The 23,655-nt window shown below is 34.5% G+C and overlaps 3 protein-coding genes across 3 annotated transcripts; 2 read left to right on the top strand and 1 right to left on the bottom strand.

Annotated features, from left to right (window-relative positions):
- Nucleotides 1-5,709: 5,709 nt before the first annotated feature.
- Nucleotides 5,710-8,200, top strand: LOC113338511. Its single transcript, XM_026583918.1, has 6 exons — nt 5,710-5,866; nt 6,024-6,130; nt 7,050-7,061; nt 7,183-7,214; nt 7,332-7,517; nt 8,161-8,200. Exons 1-6 carry the CDS (start codon nt 5,710-5,712, stop codon nt 8,198-8,200), a joined length of 534 nt encoding a protein of 177 aa, XP_026439703.1.
- Nucleotides 8,201-16,160: 7,960 nt separating this feature from the next.
- LOC113338322 lies at nt 16,161-17,433 on the top strand. Its single transcript, XM_026583764.1, has 2 exons — nt 16,161-16,492; nt 16,609-17,433. The coding sequence occupies exons 1-2, from the start codon at nt 16,226-16,228 to the stop codon at nt 17,026-17,028; spliced, it is 687 nt and encodes a 228-aa protein (XP_026439549.1). The 5' UTR covers nt 16,161-16,225; the 3' UTR covers nt 17,029-17,433.
- A 3,559-nt stretch (nt 17,434-20,992) lies between these two features.
- On the bottom strand, nt 20,993-23,113 carry LOC113338971. The gene is made up of 3 exons (XM_026584368.1): nt 22,831-23,113; nt 22,583-22,655; nt 20,993-21,425 (listed from the first exon to the last, which is right to left on the bottom strand). Exons 1-3 carry the CDS (start codon nt 22,913-22,915, stop codon nt 21,353-21,355), a joined length of 231 nt encoding a protein of 76 aa, XP_026440153.1. The 5' UTR covers nt 22,916-23,113; the 3' UTR covers nt 20,993-21,352.
- Nucleotides 23,114-23,655: the final 542 nt, after the last annotated feature.

Here is a 23,655-nt window from a genome sequence, read left to right as displayed (position 1 = left end):
AAGCATGGCGATCAATAACTGCCAAGCACTTGTTTTTCCGTGTTCAATTGTGTAGTTAGTCGTCTCATTTTCTAAAACCTGACATGCCGACTAGGTGCTGGTCATCACGTTGGTGCATTTTGGACCATGAGGACCATCAACTGTATAAAAAAAAAAGTTTCCAGTGTCCCATTTTGTTGTTTAGTTGGCATGCTATTTTTTGGTCGAGCATGAGGATTTTTCATGTCTAAAAATCCCGAAAGTGTTACTGCTTCTGTAATTTGAAGAATTAAACTAACAAAACCTTGTTCAATCCCAACTTGCAAAGTGTTTGAATAAGGTAATTCATTTTGCAAAACTTTTTTTTTTTTTTTTTTTTTGATAAACAACGAACCATTTCATTAATGGAAATTCGAGGTTACGATGGGATTAAGATCGAAAAAGAGAACACAAAGTAACAAGAACATACCGTAAAATTACGATACCGAGAAATCCGACAACAGAAAGATAAGGATTACCGAAGTAAGACAAATACAAGTATGAATAAGATCCGATTACATCGGAAGAAGGATGGTTTTTCTCGGAATTAAATTTCAACCATTTAATCTATTTTTCTTATTTAGAAAGATGTGCTCCCAAAATAGGAGTAATTTGCTCAAATCTCTTGTAACTAGTGATGAATCTTCCGTCGTCAAAAGGACCATCGATGAAGTTTCCATCGTCGTGTTAGTTGATGATGAAGATTTTTTCGTTGAAAAGCATCACTATTGATCTTTAAACCCAACCCGATAACCAAGAATCGCGACTAAAGTGAAGATAACTCTCAAAAGAGTATATAAAACCACCATAACAGTGTAGATAAGTAGAAAACATAATAACAACTAAACTAAACTATTAATTAACCTAGAAAACAAGAAATAATGAAGGACTAGATCTAAGCAGAGATGAGTTATCCTTGATGGTTTTGTTGGAGAAGAAAAGGGAGTGAGAGAGAGGAGAGAGAAGGTTTGAAATCAAGAGATGGGTCAATATTATAAAATTCCCAAAGACAAAAAATTTGCCAAAAAAAATTTCTGACAACATTCACAAGTTAAATCTAATCTAATAAAGAGTCCAAATCTGTTCACACTCCTCTAACGAGTGTATATTTCACATATTCTTGTGATTGGTTGACTATTTAACTGATGGCTCTGTTGCCATGGCAATGGTTCATATGTTTTCCATTATGATCAGACCTACCGGTGGAGCTTTGTTATTTTGGTAGTTTGAATTTTTGCCAATCAAGAATTCATCTCCTCCTCTAAAACATTTTCTCATGATCCCAATTCGCAAGGAACAGTAGATTTCGTTTCTGAATAAAAAAAGAAAATACTATACGAGTCGAAGAGGATGGTAGTGGCCTAAACAATTCTAACAGGGGTATTAATCACCCACATAGCTTGGATTCATGGTTAATTTGTTTCTAAATCAAGGGTTGCAAATATTCAAAAGATGGGTTGCATTTAGTCACTGTCTTATATAATTCCCCAAATTAAATCAAGGATAGAGATTAAAATGTGAAATATACACTCGTTAAGAAATGTGCACGTATTCACACTCTCTGATAAAAGCAATGACTAAAACATTTAGTTAACAAATTTAATCTAACATTTTTAACTTAACCAATTCAACGTATTAATAATAATAAATATGGGAATGATTAGGTATTACTAAAATATATTGATAAGGGATGTAGAAATTTATTTTCAAATGACTTTATTTGCCTTGTTACCTATACCCCAATTAGTTTGGGCATATACAATCCGACTAGCAATAAAAAGTTATCAAAGGGAACACTTTACCAAAGGCGGGGACCAATACATATGATCTAAACGAATCTGGGCCGTTGGATCAGCAAAATGGCACCCCTGAAACTATAGGTCCCAACCAGGAGCGGAACTACAGCCTGACTAGGACTGGCTTAAGCCACCCCTTAAAGCCCAAAAAATTTTGTTTTTTCACTACCTATTTTAGTTGATTTGATAAAAATAAGCTCAAGTAATAGGTTTAAGCCACCTCAAAAGCCCAAAGCCACTCCCAAGTTAAAATTCCAGCTCCACCACTGGTCCCAGCCCATAGCAGTCGGTGACAGAGATCTTTAAAATTAAAGGGCAAACTGATGGCGATATATGACTTTCGGCTGTATTTTTTTATTTTTTCTTGAAGCTTAACTTTCGGCTGTTCATTGCTGGCGCATGGCAGTGCAGTTCTATATAGCGTCATTGCAGTCGGGTTGCTGAAGTAGTAGGGCATTATCTTTCTAATGAATCTATTTAAAGGGATATTTAAAAAAAAACGAGGTCAAACATTTCGCAGAGGTAAGCAACTTGTTATTCTTACTTTTTTTATTAATGAGTTTGATATTTTTATTGTTGTTCCATCGACCCAACTTGACTCTGTAGAGTGTAAAGTTCCAATCCTTTTCATGATTCCCTACTGGAACCTTGTGATGGATTCACCCTACCTCATTTAACTTCATGTCAGCAATATCAATTTTCACAGGGCCATAATTCCTTAGATAAAATCTTGTGAAAGTGATTTCCATATTACCGCACAGGAAGCCAAAGCATCAACGTAGTCACAATTAGACCCACGTACGATCAATGGTCTGTTTCTCATATTAGCCACATATTTTTTCGAGATATTTTCCAAACAAACAACAAGTTGAAATATAGATAAATGAAGACCTGTACTACAATAGTGGTGTCTTTTTTACAAGATTCTAGATGAACAGCAACATCTTGAATTGAGATGATGCTACATCTTGTCATCTTCCCATTATAGAAAAAAATAGGTACTCCTGCGATGCCCGACTTGTTCAGGAATTTCCTAAAACTCCCAAACAAGTTGAAGGTAGTAATAATAGTAAAAACCATCTATCCAAGGCATAAAAAGAAACAAATGTGATGGATGTTTTATTTTATGATATTATCCATCATATCTCGTGCCATCTTTCTATGATTACAGAAGTACGCTTTTGGTGAATTTTGGCGAGCTCCTATAGGTCCTCTCTATGAAAAATTGTCAAACGTAAGGTGCAGTTCCTCTCCACCTTTCTTATAGTTTTTTCTATTGTGCGAAATTTGCACTCACAACTCATAAGAAACCCATACTCCTGAAACAATAAAATACCAATTGATCTCTCCAGTTCATTCCCAAATCAATGGTAACACTACATCCTAACAACACATCTTGTCCACAAAATTTGCGCTTGAGAATTTGAATTGGAGCAAAACCCGATCTCCTTAATCATACTGGAATTCTCACCGCTTTAAAAACAAGAAAGAATCTTCATCTTTTTTTTACCAACGTCGACGACAGCAGTTCAATTCCAGATCCTAAAAACCACTCAATATTCAACTATCTCATCGAAAACTTGTTTGTTTGCTCTTATTTAATTTTCTCAGAAGCAGAATGTGATGGATGTTTTATTTTGGGATTTACCGGCGTTATAAAAATATAAAATAATTTAAAACAAGTTTATTTATATAACCGTCAAGATGGTCAATGATGGCCCTCTGACCCAAATTCTAATTAAAATTTTGTCGTGATCCAAACGCAACTTTGGAAACTTTTTTGTTCCTATAAATTAAGGTTTGATTTTTAACTTAAGAACTTCACTTCAATAAAATAAATTCTTGTGACTCATATTCTGCCAACCTAACTCAAAATTTGTTCTTAGGATTCAAAGTCTGCTATAAAACCCACGTGGCCAAGAATATATACAATGATCATAAATCTGCTATTGCGATTTAAAACATATTATGTCCCAGGTTTTCCAAATGTTCTATATTTGCATTATAATCCAAGATCTATCACCGTGATGGAGGAAATTATCGTTTGGTCTTAGGTGGTCCCAAGACTATTTGGTCTACTGAGAAAAGGAGTTTCCTATTTGGTCCATAATTATTTGAAAATATTAAATGGACAAAAATATCCTTTCTTACTATTTCAACATTAATTTCCGTAACTTTTCAACTTATATTATTGTTTGAGTTCATGCTTTCTGATGAACTCTGAACTTCTTACTTATAATCTTGTAGGAGTCCATTCTGTTTGATGAACTATCAGGTGTGTGGTAATGCTTTTTATAGATTCTAGTTCATTCTTAAAATGAACACACAACAAAAAATTCATTATCATGACCAAAAAACAGAGTTCATTGTACCGAATGAACACCTAATAAAAACCACTAAATCAAGTCTGGAAACAGAGTTCATTCGTTTAAATGAACACCCAATCAAAGTTCATTATGTTGTACAAAAAATCAGAGTTCATTCTTTCAAATGAACACCCAATCAAATTTCATTATTATGAAGAAAAATCAGAGTTCATTCTTTCAAATGGACAACCAATCAAAGTTCATTATTAAATATGAACAAAAATTAGAGTTCATTCTTTCAAATGAACAACCGATCAAAGTTGAAAAAGCGGGGGTCTAACAACCACACCCAACAATTCGTTTGGCAATCTGAGAGGACATACTCCAATATACTTTCAAGAGAATCAACTAGACAGTCTGACTCCATCCAGAGAAAAGTATATCAAAGAGTTTATATCTCAACTTCTCAATTCAATCCGCAATCAAACAAATAAGAATTTGCGAGCCAGATTGAATAAGGATAACTAACTTGAACGGTACCAAAGACCAATGTTCAAGTATCAATCAATTTATATCAACAACCAAAGGTTGGATTATCTAATTGATTGATCTTAACGCACAACCTGTGATATTTCAATTATATAACAAAATATAATGCGGAAAAGAAATAACACAGACACCAGAAATTTTGTTAACGAGGAAACTGTAAATGCAGAAAAACCCCGGGACCTAGTCCAGCTTTAAACACCACACTGTATTAAGCCGCTACAGACACTAGCCTACTACCAATGAACTTCGGACTGGAATGTAGTTGAGCCCTAATCAATCTCACACTAATCAAGGTACAGTTGCGCTCCTTACGTCTATGATCCCATCAGGATACTACTCACTTGATTCCCTTAGCCGATCTCACCCATAACTAAGAGTTACTACGACCCAAAGTCGAAGACTTGATAAACAAATTTGCCTCACACAGAAAAGTCTATTAGAATAGATAAATTTGTTTTCCTTATGAGTTTTGTTCTGTATTTTGATAAATCAAGGTAAACAAAAACCAATTGATAAACCAGACTTATATTCCCGAAGAACATCCTAGTATTATTAATCACCTCACAATAATCTTAATCGTATGGAAATGAAACAATATATTGTGGAATCACAAACGATTGTACTCAATATTGTAGAAACAACAAGATCAGCGGTTTAGCTTCGAGCTCACGGCCGTTGTCGTCCACCACCACAACAACAAATAGAACAACCGGTCCTCAGCCCAGTAATAATCTTTCGGTAAGATCAGGAACAATAAGGAAGAGCAACGATGCGAATAGCCTTCAACATATTCTTCAGAACAATCTTCTTCTTCAACGTCGAATTAAAGAATACATTCTCTTTTCCAGGCTCAAGTCTATGATACCTCCTCAACCCTCTCAAGAACAGGTGTGTTATATGTTTTTACCTTATGCTAAGAAAAGAATGTACTCATTTCTTATTAGTTGGCTTTCTAATGGTACTTATAACTTGGGACTGATCATTGTCTAATGAATTATGTACAGATATCAGTAAGGCATGAAGAAGCAACAGAAGTAGATATGGAGCTTAGTGAGATCCTATCAGCTGAGAGGGATTCTGACGAAGAAACAAAGAGTGATGACGAAGATGATTTAGGAAATACTTCAATTGACTACGACAATGATCACGAGAAACATGGAGAAGAAGTTAAATCATTTGTGCCATCGATCAAGATAAGTAAAATATAAGACATGATACTTATCAATAATAACGTTCTCAAGAAGGTTGCATTAACTTCATCTCTATTCAGAATTCTTGAAGAAGAAAACCTCGATATAGTGTTTGAGAATCAATATAGAACTGAATCAGTAGTTGCTCATACTATTCAATTAAGGGTTCAACCAGAACACAACATTCAAGTATTGGAGAACAGGCTCCGGATGTGGGCAGGAGGATTATTATGAGCTTATGGATAAACTTTTCGCCATCAGCCCATCACGTGTAAATTGACCTTCAATCCATAATTCAATTGGTTCGTTAGTAGATTAGTTTATTACTTAAATTAGGTAGTTTTTTTCGTTTGGTGTTGCCAGTTGTTTATAAATTGCTTGCATTATTTGACTAATTATGTGACCAAATTTTAACCCGGTGTCTCGAATAATTGCCACGAAACCAACGATCTGTGCCTAGTTAGCAATTCTGCATGCGGCGATAATTCGGACCTGTAAAAATGTATCATTAATTTGCCAAGTAAAATGCAAGTTAGTTAACTGTGCGGTTAAAAATGCGAAATGTAGTGAAATCCGGCAATCAGGCAATTCGCCGCTAATGTGTTTTACATATACAAATAAACACAAAACACCCCGAAAGAAATTTTATAAGAAATACATGTGTGCATGCATTAATTTGAACAAGTAGAGTGCACGTGCTATGCACGTCGTCGAATTTTAGATGGAAAAATGAGAAGTACACGGGAAAGAAACAGCGATGAAGTAGGGCAGTTTCTAATTTAATGTCCTTATATTTATATAATATTTCAAATAAACCCCTAAATAATAGGCATATCTAAGCGAAATCCCTTTTTAATCTTACAAATGACTTATAAATGTGATTGATGTAAGATGGCTGTCATGAATAGTTCACACGGAAATAATTTTCGGATCTCATGAGATCAGACGGATAAATTTTAAAACTGGAAAATCTGACGGATACAGGGAGTAGAGATTTAAAACTTGTTGCTCTCATTAAAAGGAGGGATATGATGTAATATATATAGTCATTGTCTGTGGTATGATGTTTTCGTTTGGTTTCTTACAGTCTTTGTTGATTGTTCACCGTTTCTTCTTCTGTTTGACAGATTTGTCTGTCTGTTGTCTTTGTATTTAATGCATTTTTGTTGTTTCTTATTAATTTGATGTAGTCATTTTCTGTGGTATGATGTTTTCGTTTGGTTGCTTACAGTCTTTGTTGATTGTTCACCTTTTCTTCTTCTGTTTGACAGATTTTTCTGTCTGTTGTCTTTGTGTTTAACTTTATATGATTGCTTATTTCAGACAGGGTCTTCTGGTAAAATTGAAGTATTTATGTAGCTTATTTCAGCTTCGGGTCTGAGTTCAATTCAGAACTGTGAGTATGGTGCATAAACTTTGATTTTCTTTTCCTTACAGGTTAATCAAAATATCCATCTTTAACTTCGAAATAGGTACTTCACTATTGTGATGAAATCTTATCAAAGGCCACTTTATACTATGAATGGGATAACGAAGTCGATTGTGCTAATGGATGAAGAAGAGCTTAAGGAGTGGGTTGCACAGGTCGAGCTTGGTCTTCTCTTTATGTTTGTTTCTATGCCTGAGGGTGGGAACGATCTCATGCAAATATGCTTTAGGTACTTCTTTTTTTATACTATTATCTGTATTCATTCCTCTTGTCATTAGCTCATACAATCATTGTAGAGGCATGCACATTATATGTTAAACTATGAAATTCACTTTCAACACTCAGTAGCTCCAAGTTTCATGTAAGGATGAGGTAAAATAGAGTTTAACTTGGATTTTTGTATGCTCTGTTATTGTTCAAAAAAACCGCCAGTCCCTGGGTTATATTTTCCATATGACCATTCTTTTTGTTTCAATCTTGTGTAAAATATGGGAAAATATGGGAATTCCTGAATATGTTGAGTGAATCATCTGCAGGTTGTTTGGTACACACAACTTGTGTAATGACGCTGGGTGAAGTTTCCTTTCCAGTTCTTTTGGTTGATGACTGAGGTTTCCCCTTTTGGAATAGAAATCGCAACTTGAAATTGCATTTACAGTTTATAGTAGAACTATTATTCATGTAATGAACTTTAAATTACTATGTTTGGTCTCTAAATTGATAGACTCAACAACTTCAGTACATGTTGTTCAGTATGTACTTTGACCTGATGTAGCAAGACTCTGCAGAAATGTATATTTGATTCAGACATGGAATGAATTTAATTCAAACTTTGCTTCCTTTTGATATCACTTTTTGAATTTGAATTATAGGTGCAGAAATGAAATGGAATATAATGTTTGTATAGGGTAGTTTTGGGTTCAAAAATAAAAGGAAAGATCACAACTTTTAAAATCTTGTCTTTTAAAAACCTTGTCTTTAGATCTCAATTTTTCAAAACTTTATGTTCTTTGCATAGAGTAAGATCACACTTTTCATTGCAGGAGAGTTGTTATCTATAGATCACCCTTTAGATTATATTGTCAAAGATCACAGATGGCAAGAACTTAGATCACACTTTCCAAAAATGATCCATGTATGTTTTTGTTGTAGTAAGGGCGGAGGGCAACTAGTGTATTAGATAGAAAAATTCACGAATTTCTATAAGGCGTGAATTTTCTGTGGACGTAATAAAAAACGTGCTTTGTGATCGGGGTTGAATTTGGAAGGAGAATTCGAGAAATAACAAGCAATATACAATCAAAAACAATATCTACATTATATTCCGAAGTTGTAATTGTGAAACAAAATTTTCCAAGAAGCCATTTTTTTTATGATCTAAAATCTACCGTTGTGATCCATAAACTGCTAAGTTAATTAAAATCTGTCATTACGTATGTAGCTTTTCCATATGACCTAAGTTTATTTGGTTATCTAAGATTTACTTTACCTTATGCCCAGAATTTACTTCGCTGTCAAATTCTTTTTGGGATATTATGACTTTGGGTCACAAAAAAGTAACCAGAGTTGTGTTTGGGTCACGATGAAATTTTAATTAGCGTTTGGGTCACAGGATCATCGTTGACCATCTTGACCGTTATAAAAGTTAATTAAATACTGAAAAGACCGAGTAACCATATTTTACATAGTCGGGACGACCGAAGGGAGTCCCTTCTATACTGTTAATATGGGGCCTAAAAATGCATTGCTTGCAACGTTTTTTTTTTTCATTTTTAATCGATTCAATTAAATGGGAATTGATCGTTTTTTCTCGAAATTGAGTCAACAATCGGAGAGTTATCGTCCCCAACTACGGTTAGGAGCGATGAAAACGAATGGAAGCCGACCCAATTGACGGCTAATGCGGCATGATAATGGTCAAAAAACCGTCATCTAAACTTTTAATTTTAATCTTGATCGTTGATTACCAACAAAATTCAGCCATCAGATCTAAAACTGTTACAGAAGTGTTACAATTTTTACAATATAAGTGTTACACATATATGTTATAAAATCACTGTTACAGATATTGTTACAAAAGCTGTTACAAATTACGTCACAAAAATCAAGTCCCCTGCTTTGGTCGTCCCAGCACTGCTGAAGCAGTCATCTAGTATTTACTAACTTTACCACTACGGTTGTTAACTTAGTTTTCCCTAGATGCGAAAAAGAGAGAGAAGTCGACTGCATCTTCCTCTCCACAATCAACACAATCGTTTCAATGCATGTTCAATCATCTCTTTGAAAAAAAAATCCAAAATCAACCCAATCTCATAATTGTTACATTGTATGTTCAAGATCCCAAAATTACAAATTAAATCAATCGAGTTTAAATTAAAGAATCCAGATTGAAATCAATATGAAATCAATAACAACCAAAAATTAATCGAGATCCATAAATAACACGAGATCCATAACCAAAAATAGGGCACCATTAGGTTTTTATACATCTGATATTTTGTTTAGTCCGATTTGAATGCCTTTAGTTCAAATATTATCCATCATATCTCGTGCCATCTTTCTATGATTACAGAAGTACGCTTTTGGTGAATTTTGGCGAGCTCCTCTGGGTCCTCTCTATGGAAAATCGTCAAACGTAAGGTGCAGTTCCTCTCCACCTTTCTTATAGCTTTTTCTATTCCGCGAAATTTGCACTCACAATTCATAAGAAACCCATATCCTGAAACAATAAAATACCAATTGGTCTCTCCAGTTCATTCCCAAATCAATGGTAACACTACATCCTAACAACACATCTTGTCCACAAAATTTGCACTTGAGTATTTGAATTGGAGCAAAACCCGATCTCCTTAATCATACTGGAATTCTCACCGCTTTAAAAACAAGAAAGAATCTTCATCTTTTTTTACCAACGTCGACGACAGCAGTTCAATTCTAGTTCCTAAAAACCACTCAATATTAAACTATCTCATCGAAAACTTGTTTGTTTGCTCTTATTTGATTTTCTCAAAAGCAGAAAGTGATGGATGTTTTATTTTGGGATTTAACGGCGTTATAAAAATATAAAATAATTTAAAAAAAAAATATTTATATAACCGTCAAGATGGTCAATGATGGCCCTCTGACCCAAATTCTAATTAAAATTTTGGCGTGACCCAAACGCAACTTTGGACACTTTTTTGTTCCTATAAATTAAGGTTTGATTTTTAACTTAAGAACTTCACTTCGATAAAATAAATTCTTGTGACTCATATTCTGCCAACCTAACTCAAAAATTGTTCTTAGGATTCAAAGTCTGCTATAAAATCCACGTGGCCAAGAATATATACAATGATCATAAATCTGCTATTGCGATTTAAAACATATTATGTCCCAAAATATTCTATATTTGCATTATAATCCAAGATCTGTCACCGTGATGGAGGAAATTATCGTTTGGTCTTTTTTTAGGTGGTCCCAAGACTATTTGGTCTACCGAGAAAAGGAGTTTCCTATTTGGTCCATAATTATTTGAAAATATTAAATGGACAAAAATACCCTTTCATACTATTTCAACATTAATTTCCGTAACTTTTCAACTTATATCATTATTTGAGTTCATGCTTTCTGATGAACTCTGAACTTCTTACTTATAATCTTGTAGGAGTCCATTCTGTTTGATGAACTATCAGGTGTTTGGTAATGTTTTTTATAGATTCTAGTTCATTCTTAAAATGAACACACAACAAATTCATTATCATGAACAAAAAACAGAGTTCATTGTACCGAATGAACACCTAATAAAAACCACTAAATCAAGTCTGGAAACAGAGTTCATTCGTTTAAATGAACAACCAATCAAAGTTCATTATGTTGTACAAAAAATCAGAGTTCATTCTTTTAAATGAACACCCAATCAAATTTCATTATTATGAAGAAAAATCAGAGTTCATTCTTTCAAATGGACAACCAATCAAAGTTCATTATTAATTATGAACAAAAATTAGAGTTCATTCTTTCAAATGAACAACCGATTAAAGTTGAAAAAGCGGGGGTCTAACAACCACACCCAACAATTCGTTTGGAAATCTGAGAGGACATACTCCAATATACTTTCAAGAGAATCAACTAGACAGTCTGACTCCATCCAGAGAAAAGTATATCAAAGAGTTTATATCTCAACTTCTCAATTCAATCCGCATTCAAACAAATAAGAATTTGCGAGCCAGATTGAATAAGGATAAATAACTTGAACGGTACCAAAGACCGATGTTCAAGTATGAATCAATTTATATCAACAACCAAAGGTTGGATTATCTAATTGATTGATCTTAACGCACAACCTGTGATATTTCAAGTATATATCAAAATATAATGCTGAAAAGAAATAACACAGACACCAGAAATTTTGTTAACGAGGAAACTGCAAATGCAGAAAAACCCCGGGACCTAGTCCAGCTTTAAACACCACACTGTATTAAGCATCTACAGACACTAGCCTACTACCAATGAACTTCGGACTGGAATGTAGTTGAGCCCTAATCAATCTCACACTAATTTAAATAACTCTCATATCAACCTTGTTCATCTTAACCATAACTAGTTTAAATAACTCACATGAAACTAGTTAAAGAGTTGTTCAATTGCTATATTCTCATAGAAGTATACAAGAACACAATCGAAGCAAAATCGTTTTGATTCGCTCGAATCAGTTCATGAACATTATAGCCACGGTTTGCAAAGATTGCATTCCGTATAATATCAATGTATTAGTTCATGTACACAACCGATTTTAGAAATTTAACCTTCAAGTATGCAAATGGGTGCACATACTTGAAATACCCGGACTGAGTTTGGGTTTCGCCAGTACGCAAACGGGTACGGATACTTCCAACCCCAGCAGAAAATCTCGGAAATGAACCTCACGCCAGTACGCATATGGGTACGCATACTTAGGTTCCCAAACTTCTCAAACCAACAGGTACGCATACGGGTATGCATACTATGGTTCCCGGACATGGATTACATATGTGCAAGAGTGCACAACATGTCACAATCCAATAATGGTTAAGTGTTTTAAACTCTTATTTCAATCATTGAAACTTTGTTAGAGGATGATAATAGCTGTTTTCACACACTATTAGCATCAAAGCAATTTTAAAGTGATTGAAATAATCATTACGAAACATTCCAAGTCTACACCAAATGATTGTATGACACAAACCATGTAAGATGTTACTCGGCAATTTTCACATGATAATCTTTTGATTTTCGTCAATAATATAATATGAACTTGGTCGAAGCGAAAGCTTACCAACACATATTTCGAGAAATATGTAAGCGAGTTAAACTCAGCTCGAAATATCAAATGTCCATAGTAGAAAACTATATAGCACTACGACTTATGTCTCAACATAGGAGATAGAGTAGAAATAGACTTTCCAAGTGATAGCTGAGTTTCAGTCTCCACATACCTTTTGTTGATGAAGTTCCCCAAGATCTCCTTAGTAGTTCTTCGTCTTCAAATGATGAATGTCGTGAAGTCTAATTCCCAACTACACAATCTATATCCTAGTCTGAAACATCTATAAGTAGACTAGAAATCAAGACTTATAGTTTTGATCACTAACATTGACAAACAAGCTTGAGATAGCAACGCTTGCGAGTTTGACCGAGCAATGCTCTAACAAAAGTTCATTATTATGAGCAGAAATCAAAGTTCAATCGTCAAAATGAACACCTATCAAAAACAAACTAATTCGAACCCAGAACAGAGTTCATTCTTTAAAATGAACATACCAAAAAAAAAATAGAGTTCATTCTTTCAAATGAACATCTAATAATTCAAGATCTAAAACAGAGTTCATTCTTTAACATGAACACACGATAAAATCAATAAAAAACAGAGTTCATTCTTTCGAATGAACACCTGACAATTCAAACATCTAATACAGTGTTCATTCTTTAACATGAACACGTAACAAAAATCAGTTCGAATGAATACCTAATAAAAAGATCGAAAAATAGAGTTCATTCTTTAAATCTTCATCATCTTCAACAACAACAACAACAACAGTAGCAGAGAAGAAGAAGACAAAAAAGCTTCATCGTTCATCATCATCTTCATCGTCAAAAAGCTAGAAAAAACAGAAGAAAATGAATTATTTTCATCATCATCGTCAACATCGTCGTCGTCTTCATCATCATCTTCATCATCTTTATAAGCAAAAAGAAGAAAAAGAAAAAAGAGAGGAGACAGAAAACAGATCTGAAAATGATTCCCTTCTTTGATTATATATATATATATGGTCCTAAAAATGTATTTCTGCTACCACCAAAAGATAATTACATTATCATGACGTCATTACGCGTGGATATTGCCCATCCTATGATCAAATAATAATCTGTAGGATCAAACAACAATATATGTTTTTAAAAAAGACCAAAAACAATTGATTAGATTAACAGGACCAAACTAACTTTATATATTATTTCAATGACTATACGGTAGTTTCGGCTTTGAAATCCCCATAATCACTTAAAATTTGGTTGGTAAATAAAATTAAAGTGAGATCCAAATTAAAAATTAACGTGAGATCCAAACGGTGCCCAACAACCTAAAAATTCCACTGTGACCCGCACTTTTCCTATGTGACCCAAATTAAGTCATTGTTGCTCAAAATATGCTAAATTAAATCACATTTTATGCCTTATGATAAGAAATTTTTTCATGACCCGAAATCTACTTCGTTAATAAAAAATTTATTGTTGATCCAAAACACTACAGGTGCTATAATTATGATTAGCAGTATCATTTATCTCACGGTACACATGGTTAGTGTTGAAGACCAATCCATGCAAATACAACTTTCTTAGATAAGATCATTCCAAAAAGTATAATAGCTTCCGAGTGATTTTACGTTGACCGGGGTGGTATCCACGTAGAAATCCCGTAAAGCATATTTCCGGAAACCCCACCATTAAAAATAAGGGGTGTTGTTTATCTCCCATGGGCTCATCGGGACTGTCTTACAAGATATTTCCGGGGATTCCTACCCAACACATTAATCATTTTCAGTAGTTTTACTTGTTGCGTGTGACTGCTCATTTGCCTGTTTTACTGAAATCAAAACCGTCTCTCATTGTCAAATAGACCCAATAGTAATACTTTTTTTTTCTTTTTTTCTTTTTTGATCGATCAAATAGAATAGGTTAAGGTGCACACAAGCCGTGTGTAAGGGATACAAATAAAGTTGAGTACAAACTCCAAAAAAAAAAACAAATAGCACAAAACTAGAACTAAAGATAGACAAATTCTAAGTACACAAGGAAGATTAGCAGATGAAAACCCACCTTGACGTACCTGAAATTCAAAAGCAACTTGCAAACAAAATTAAGAAGTGATACAAATCGTAATAAAAACAGAAAATGGGTCATTTGTCCAAAACTTTTTAAATCACGGTTCAAATGGACGGGTAAAAAATAGTTTGGGTGAAATGGCCAAAAAAAAATAGTAAGGATGAAACTGGTTTCATCTTGGCTTAAATTTTAAAAATATCAAGGATTAAACTGGATACATCCTGTTTAAATTAAAAATAAGAAAAAATATTTGAAAATAGGCACGATGAAATTGGTTACATCTTGCCTATTTTTATATTTTTGGTCATTTAAACAGTATCAAAATCTAACTGTTCATTTCACCCAGAAATTATTGAATTTGGTCTTTTTAATCATTTTTGTGTAATAAAAAATCGTATGTATACGATAAAGCAACTTGCAAACAAAATTAGCGGATGAAAATTAAGAACGGATACAAACCGTAATAAAAAATTGAGAACGTGAATTTGCTTCATAATAAAAAAATAACTCCTCGGAGAAATTTTAATCATTAAAGTGTTAAATAAATCTTTCAAGTGTAGGTTAAGTCGTTAAGATATAACAAATCGGACCACTGCTTAAGTGGTTTAATTAATTCTTTTTTCTTCCAACTCACTTATACATTTCTGATAAAGTTACCAGTAAACAGAAAAGGAAAGGAAAAAGAAAAGAAAGAGAAAGCAAGGTCAAACATTTCGCAAAGGTTAGCAAACCTTTCATCACTCAAAGGTGAAATATCTCTTTTCATGATTCCCCCACTGGAAGTGGAATCTAGCAGTTGCCTATACCCAGCTTATGATGGATTCACCTACCTCAGACAACTTTTTTGTTAGAGAACCCGTAAGCAGTTGACCGGTAGCCTACACAAGGTTGCATATATTGCACCCTTCACTAAAGGCCATAATTCCTAAGCTAAAAACCGCGGTAGAAACCGCGGAACTAGGCCACGAAGTCTAACAAAGACTCTTTCAGTGCAGGTATATTGGTGATCGATATTCAAAAGTCTCCGTGAATAGTAGAAAATTTTCGTACAAAACTTTAAAAGCACCAACGTATTAACAATTACACCCACATTTATGATCTCTCTGTATCATGAGCCACTTATTTTTTTCTCAAGATATATTCGAAACAAACAACAAGTTGACGTAGAGACCAAAGAAGTCCTGTAATTGTAGTCTTTTTCTAAGGATTCTAGATGAACAGCTACATCATCTTGTCATCTTCGCATAATAGAAGAGAAAAGCAGGTACTGTTGTCGTTATGCCCGACTTGTTCAAGAATTTCCTAATAATCTCAAACAACTGAATGGTACTAATAATAGTAATAACCATCTATCCAAAACAAAACAAAAAACAAATGTATCCAAAATATCCGATAAAGGGCTATGCCTATAGGTTCCCCTCGAGAACCTCGTGGGTTCACTCCTTTATGTTTTGCCAAGCAATCCATTCATCATTCCCTTTAAAACCAACTTATATAAACATACAAATCCCATCTCCTAACTTCTAAACTCAATCTATATAGCTAGCTACTATCCCTCCTCTCTACAAAACATATTTTAAAACAAGAAAGAAACCAAAAATGAAAGACCAGAAGAACAATACTGTCAGCGGTTTAGCTTCGAGCTCACGGCCGTTGTCGTCCACCACCACAACAACAAATAGAACAACCGGTCCTCAGCCCAATAATAATCTTTCGGTAAGAGCAGGAACAATAAGGAAGAGCAACGATGCGAATAGCCTTCAACATATTCTTCAGAACAATCTTCTTCTTCAACGTCGAATTAAAGAATACATTCTCTTTTCCAGGCTCAAGTCTATGATACCTCCTCAACCCTCTCAAGAACAGGTGTGTTATATGTTTCTACCTTATGCTAAGAAAAGAATGTACTCATTTCTTATTAGTTTGCTTTCTAATGGTACTTATAACTTGGGACTGATCATTGTCTAATGAATTATGTACAGATATCAGTAAGGCATGAAGAAGCAACAGAAGTGGATATGGAGCTTAGTGAGATCCCATCAGCTGAGAGGGATTCTGACGAAGAAACAAAGAGTGATGACGAAGATGATTTAGGAAATATTTCTATCGACTACGACAGTGATTTCGAGAAAGATGGAGATGATGTTGAATCATTTGTGCCATCAATCAAGATAAGTAAAATAGAAGACTTGATACTTATCAATACAACGGTTCTTAAGAAGGTTGCATTAACTTCATCTCTGTTCAGAATTTTTGAAGAGGAAAACCTTGATATAGTGTTTGAGAATCAATATAGAACTGAATGCAATGTTGCTCATACTATTCAAGTAAGAATTCAACCAGAATACAACATTCAACTATTGGAGAAGAGGCTTTGGATGTGGGCAGGAGGATTTTTATGAACTCACGGGCCAACTTTTAGCCACCCCGTGTAAATGGCCCTTCAATCCATATAATTGATTAAATTGGAATTACCTATAGATCTTATTATAGTGGTATTAGTTAGTGGCAGGTCCACCCACTAAAGCCCAATAACCAGAGGTCCATAATTAAAAGAAAAATGAAAAATGGACCCAATTTTTTAAGTCCAGGTCCTGTACACGTGCGGGATCAGGTGTGTAAAATTTAAAAATACCACAAATAACCTTTCCATTTAACAGGTCTATAAACACGAGAAGAACATTGACATTTCATATTCGTTTTCTTCTTCTCTTTCTTCTCACTGCTGCTACGAATGGATTCTAAACAAATCCAAATTTTATTGTTCAATCTTTCTCGTTTTTATCAAATCATATGGAGATTTTTCTCTTACAAAGTTTATTTTAGGGTTTCACGATCTAATCCTTGTTGTGTTTGATTACGCTTTTTTATCTCCATGTTTGATTTGTTGATTATTTACTAGATCTAGACGAATAATCATATTTTTTGTTCATTTCGTTATTAGATTTACTTATACCACTTCTATTTTGTTGGTTTTAGATGTGTTTCAGTTTGTTTTTGCATATGAAGCAGCAGTACGTATATCCTGTACTGACAGAAACCTAGAAGAAGAAGAAGAAGAAGATGCATCGTTATGATTGACGACGAGAAGATTTGTTTGTGTTTCCAGGTATGTTTTTTAATCATCTTCTTTGATTATTTTGTTCGTTTTTCTTCTTTTGATTTGTTTTTTGATTGTATTTTATGAAGATCAAATTGATTTTCATGACGTTTTTAGGTTTTTAGGTTCGTTACAGTTTGCTACTATGTACGAACCGACAGTACGTATACGACGTACCGATATAAAATACTTTTGATTTTGTTTTATTCAAAATTTTGCCACTTTTTTGGGTTGATCCATTAGTACGTATGTGTAGTACTGAAATATGTGCTTTGATTCGACTATATTCATGGATTCATCACTTTTTCTTTACATGCAGTTGATTTTTTAGTTCATGAATACGCAGTACGTATATGGCGTACTGATAGAAACTTCTTTTGATTTTGTTTATTCAAAGTTTTGCCACTATTTTTGGGTTCGATCCATGAGTATGTATGTGTAATACTGAAACATGTGCTTTGATTCGGTTATATTCATGGATTCATCACTTCTTCTTTACATGTGGTTGATTTTCTAGTTTATGAATACGCAGTACGTATATGGTGTACTGATAGGAACCTCTTCTGATTTTGTTTTATTCATACTTTTGCCATTGTCTTTGGATTCGATCTACGAGTACGTATGTGTAATACTGAAATATGTGCTTTGATTATGTTATATTCATCAATTCATCAATTCTTCTTTACATGAAGTTGATTTTTAGCTCATGAATACGCAGTACGCATATGGTGTACTGATAGAAACTTCTTATGATTCTGTTGTATTCAGAGTTTTGCCACATTTTTATTTCATTGATCCATGAGTACGTGTGTGAAATACTGAAATATGTGCTAATTTTGTATAGTTTTTTCAGTGTTTACGGTGCATATAAAGGTTTTCCTTTATTTTTCCTATGATTTAATACTGTATTAAAGAAATGTTAGAGATTAATTGGTATGATCCTACAATATATGTGATGTAAAACATTTTCTAATCCATTTATTATTGATTCTAACAAACATGTACTTTTCCTGTAAGCAGTGCAGCAGATACATACTCGAATTCGTAAGCAGCAGATATATACTCGAATTTGTAAGCAGTATAGCGGATACGTGTTCTATTTGTAAGCAGCGCGACAGATATTTACTCAGATTTGTAAGTAGTGTAGCAGATATGTATTCGAATTTATAAGCAGTGCAGCAGATATGTACTCAAATTTATAATCAGTGTAACAAATATGTACTCGATATAATGGACGTGTAAATACACATGTTTGGTAACAGTGGGCATTAAAGTCATTTCCATATTTTAATTAATTTTGGACCTCTAAATAAAAAAAATCCGATTGGACCCTACTATAATTAATTTTGTGGGCTTAGGACCAAACAGCAAAGTTTTCAATTGGTTCTTTAATAGATTAGTTTATTAGTTAAGTTAGGTGTTTGTAGTTGTCTAGTCTTTGTCGGTTTCCTGGAATTGCCAACTTATTGTTTGTATTGTTTGACTAATAAATTTATCTATTGATGCACTGCTGTTTAAGCGTGCACCATGCTCTGTTGTTGTTAAAAGAGTAGTAACAAAAAGTCTAGACAGACCGAACAAAAGTACCGAACTGGGCACCGTGTGAGTGGAGGGTCCATTTCTGCCCATCTCTATCTCAATACAGAGAAGTGACATTGAGGCCGTCGGATCCTCTCTCGGTGTACACTTCGATGTGTATGTAGCAAAGCTGGAGTAGTTAATGCAATTCTTGATCAAATTAAAATACTACTGTATGTAACTAAGAGCGCACTCTCTAAGAAGCATACAAGAATCTCTCAACTATCCAGTTTGTAATTCTAAACAAACTGCAGGAACTCAATGCAAAGTTGCTCATACTATTCAAGTAAGAAAGCAAATAAAATCTTATAGGGAAGCACTTTGAATTTTCCCACCAGAAGTCAATACAATCCAATCTGAAATTGCTGTGGATAAGATCCTGTCCAAGTTATGCATATCCCAGCTTAAGTTTCTCTCTCTCCAGCTTCATAATGGCTCAAAGATTAGATCTTTCTAGTGTTGTTTTGCCACCTAAGGTGTAATTCAATTTTTACAAGTGAAGTGTCTCTCTTATCTGACCAGTCTCACTCTCACCTGTAATGTTTCCTGACAGGATAAATTTATGGGGTCGGATAATATAGATGTTCGGTTTGAATAAGTGATGAACCAATGATAACAGCATTGCTGCATATATATCCATCAGGGAAGAAGATAAGAAGATGATCATTGCCTCTCAAATAAGCAGACTCGCAAATGAATCTACTCACTAATCATGAGGCCATGTGGGCAGTTATCTTTAAGTGTCGTCTCCGCCTAGACTCGCCAAAAATGGCTCTTGGATATGACGATGTATCCAAAAGGGTTTGAACCAAATTAGACCCCACTGTATCTGGGAGATGGGTTCAGGAGAGTTGATTCATATATGGGAGGATAGATGGATAGTGTCCTATAGAGCAAATCCCGCCTTCGTTAGCTCCTAATTTTAGTGGAACTCTTGTTAGTGAAATCCTTTTGATACCCAAACTGTTGCAGCTATAACCTTAATACATATCAGCATAATTACTTTGGCTACCCCTAGATGGAATCTTAATGGGAATCCCTGTACAATCTTATTCAAAGGCGGTGTATACTCAGACGGCTAGACTCTTCCCCTTGGAAGGAAGTATGATATTCAAACCTCCCCTGAATGCATTCAAGATATGATCCCCACGCTATTAAAATGTCCCAGTTCACCAATATTTCAAATATTTGCCCATTGTGTTCTTAACAAATGGATCCCTTCAGGTTCTGTTCTTCTCTTGACCCTTTGCAAGGAGTGTGCGGTTTTCCTTGAACCACCACCCATTTCCCCTAACAATTTCTCTATCTCAGTTAAACAATGGATGTTTGATTGGACCACTAATCCTACAGGTTGGGGTGCAAGCCAAGGCCAATGGAAAGCAATCTGCGCAAACATGGTTTGGCAGATTCGGAAGGCCAGATGTTCTAGGCTGTTCCGTGGGAATTAATCCCGACCCTGAACAGACCTTTGCAACAACATAGTTGGAAAGGAATAGACAACAAAATCAGGGAGTCTCCTCTAGACATGCTGCCAGTTGGTGCCCGACCAGGTGGATGAGTTGCAGAGCCCGAAATCAGGATGGGATGGAGGCACAGGCCCTGCTAGAAGCTCTTAAATGGATGAATTAGCTTGGAGTAAACAACATGATATTCTCAACTGGAAACCACTTTCAAGGACAGAAGATATAGAAACCCTTATTAGGAAGTTACAAGAACTAAACAGAGATTGCTGTAAGGAAGTTAACAAGGCAGCTGTTGCCTTGGCTAACAAACCAAATGCAACGGCAGCCCTAGACTATACTGGCTATCGACCTAGTTTTTTGTTTGAAATCTTTACTCTAGACAGGAATTTGGCCTTGGAATTGCCTCTCGATACGACAGCTAAGGAGCAATTACCCATTCTTCTGATGCATAATATGTTAATGAGCATAATATGTTAATATGCTAATGAGCACGGCATAGACAAATGTATTGGTACAAAAATTATCTGGAAACACCAAAACACAACAAAATCATGACCAAGTGAAGCGCATTCCTTCGAAGAACAATTACCCATTCTTCTGATGACCTATCAGGTTGTTAAGGTCCAATCCCTCCAATCCAAGCTTTATCTTAAGATGGCTGAAAAGAAAAACAAATAATACAGTAGAAACATATTAGTTGAAATGATATACACTAAAGGAAAAACAAATATAGAAAGACAGAAGCCTGTTAAGTGACCAAAGCCGATATATTCTCCTAACAATAACATCTGACTTCAGTTCAATAAATAGATGAACACATAACAATTGACAGAATGAGACAAATGTTTGAGACTGCTAACTAAATATTTCTCAGACATCTGAGGGACTGGTGAAGTTTGTCCATGCTTTCTCAAACGACATGAAAACAATGAATTCATATTTAAGGATTTCATAATCATAAAATGCAACTTGCTAAAAGTCCTTCAGTTTTATTGCCGTAAATTATGTTTGGGAGAAACAGTACACAGACTCTTATAAATTGTCACTTCTAAAGGAACCCTAAAAAATGTAATACTGATGTAATACTGGGTTCTTCAAAGCCATCTTCCGCCAATCCAAGTTATAAATTGTCCCGTCTGAAGGAACCAGATGGTACTAGAGCTTCTCAAGACCAAACTAACAGATAAATATATACCAACCGAAGGCACTAAGATTTCCTGTGAGATGCCGAGATACTTAAAGATGCTACCCAGGCTTCAAACAGAAGAGAAGTACAGATACATGAGATCCTAACTACAAAGTGTAAAGCATACTGTGTTTATACACCCACATGTTCAGGATGATTATGTTTGAAGCGCTACTTTGGATCCAAATAACAGAGTTGCGAGGTGAACTACATGAACATCATTAGGTAACCTATTTTCCAGGGTTGGTCTAAGTAACAATTTTTAAGGTGTGTTGCCGTATTTTTACCTCAAATACAGGGTTGGTCTAGCTATGATTTTTAAGTGTGACACCCGATATCAATGGAATCTTGGAACTAATTTCCACCCATATCTTTTACAAATACAGATCCAGCAATAATAATTCACACTCTGTCTAAATTGGATTAAATAGAATTTATAGTGTGGTAATCTCAAATTCTTACGTTTCCTGACATTTTTTCTTTACCGGAATTCCTTAACGAAAGCATAACAAAACAAAACCTCATTGTAGTACATGTATGGAAAACTATGCATTACATATTTTTGGCAGAACATATATGTATGAATTGAAAAGGCAACAACCATTTGAGAAGTTAAAACGAGGCATTACCTTGTGTAGAACTCTACAGCAGATCGTGATCCGTTGTAACAAACGAACCATAGTAACACCACAATCATTATATCTGAACAACAAAGTTAAGTCCAAACAATTCCAATTCTAATTCCAAACTAGGGTTTTGTTTGTTTTGAACCAAAACCAAAGAGCAATCAATCATAAGCAATTGAAACTAGGTTATTAAAAAAAAATGAAACTGTAAGAGACAATTTGAGAGAAAAGAATGAATAAAATCAGGATACTGAAGAGATACCGCTCCCACCAATCCAACATGTAGAGTCCAAAAGTGACATTGTAAAGTAAAATCTTCCGCTGTATCCAATTCATTCTTCCGATATTCGAATTTGAATTTTAGACCTTTGCGTGATCTTTGTAGCTCCTCCTCCTGATTTAGCTTCTTCAGTTTGGGACTTCAGATCTGGTTGGGCGATATACCTACCAGACAAAAGTATATGATCCTGGAAGGATTCCTCCAACTAATTTTCAAACAAGAAGAAGGTATTCTATTTTGGGCCGTTCAGCGGACTGAGGGGCAGATACGGTTGTTCTAAGCCGGCCCAAATTTATACAATTTTTTTTGGTTTATCCAAAGATTCCGGTCGTGTAGGTATCCTCGATATCCTATCCTAGGTTGGGTTATCTAGTAAAAAACTGTTAAAATATGTTTGTCTCACTGCAATTCCAATCCTGGATAAGGATTACTAAACCTTCCTTGATTTTAGGAAATTAAAAAAGTGAATTTAAGGTATTCTTCCGAATACCTGGAATACTTGTATCCTCACCTGGGTTAGACAATTATTTTCCTTTAAAATATTTATTTCGCTAAGAAATAATTATTTATATTAACCTATTTCTGTAGTCAAACAAATACAAGTTAACCTAACCAAATATATGATAGAATTTTAGACAAACACCATTAAAACTAACCGTTATCATAATTTAAATTAAGATAAACTTTTCCAGGATATGTTATCCCATTTCTAAGCTCCTCTATTTGTTGTTTGTACAAATTTGATTCTATAGATTTTCGTTTTCCTAACCGGTTTCGAGAAGCAAAGCATTTAACT

Source organism: Papaver somniferum, unplaced genomic scaffold, assembly GCF_003573695.1.
Source record: "Papaver somniferum cultivar HN1 unplaced genomic scaffold, ASM357369v1 unplaced-scaffold_19, whole genome shotgun sequence".
Taxonomy (NCBI): domain Eukaryota; kingdom Viridiplantae; phylum Streptophyta; class Magnoliopsida; order Ranunculales; family Papaveraceae; genus Papaver; species Papaver somniferum.
Note: the sequence above shows the minus strand (reverse complement) of the source record. Positions and strands in the feature narration are given on the sequence as shown.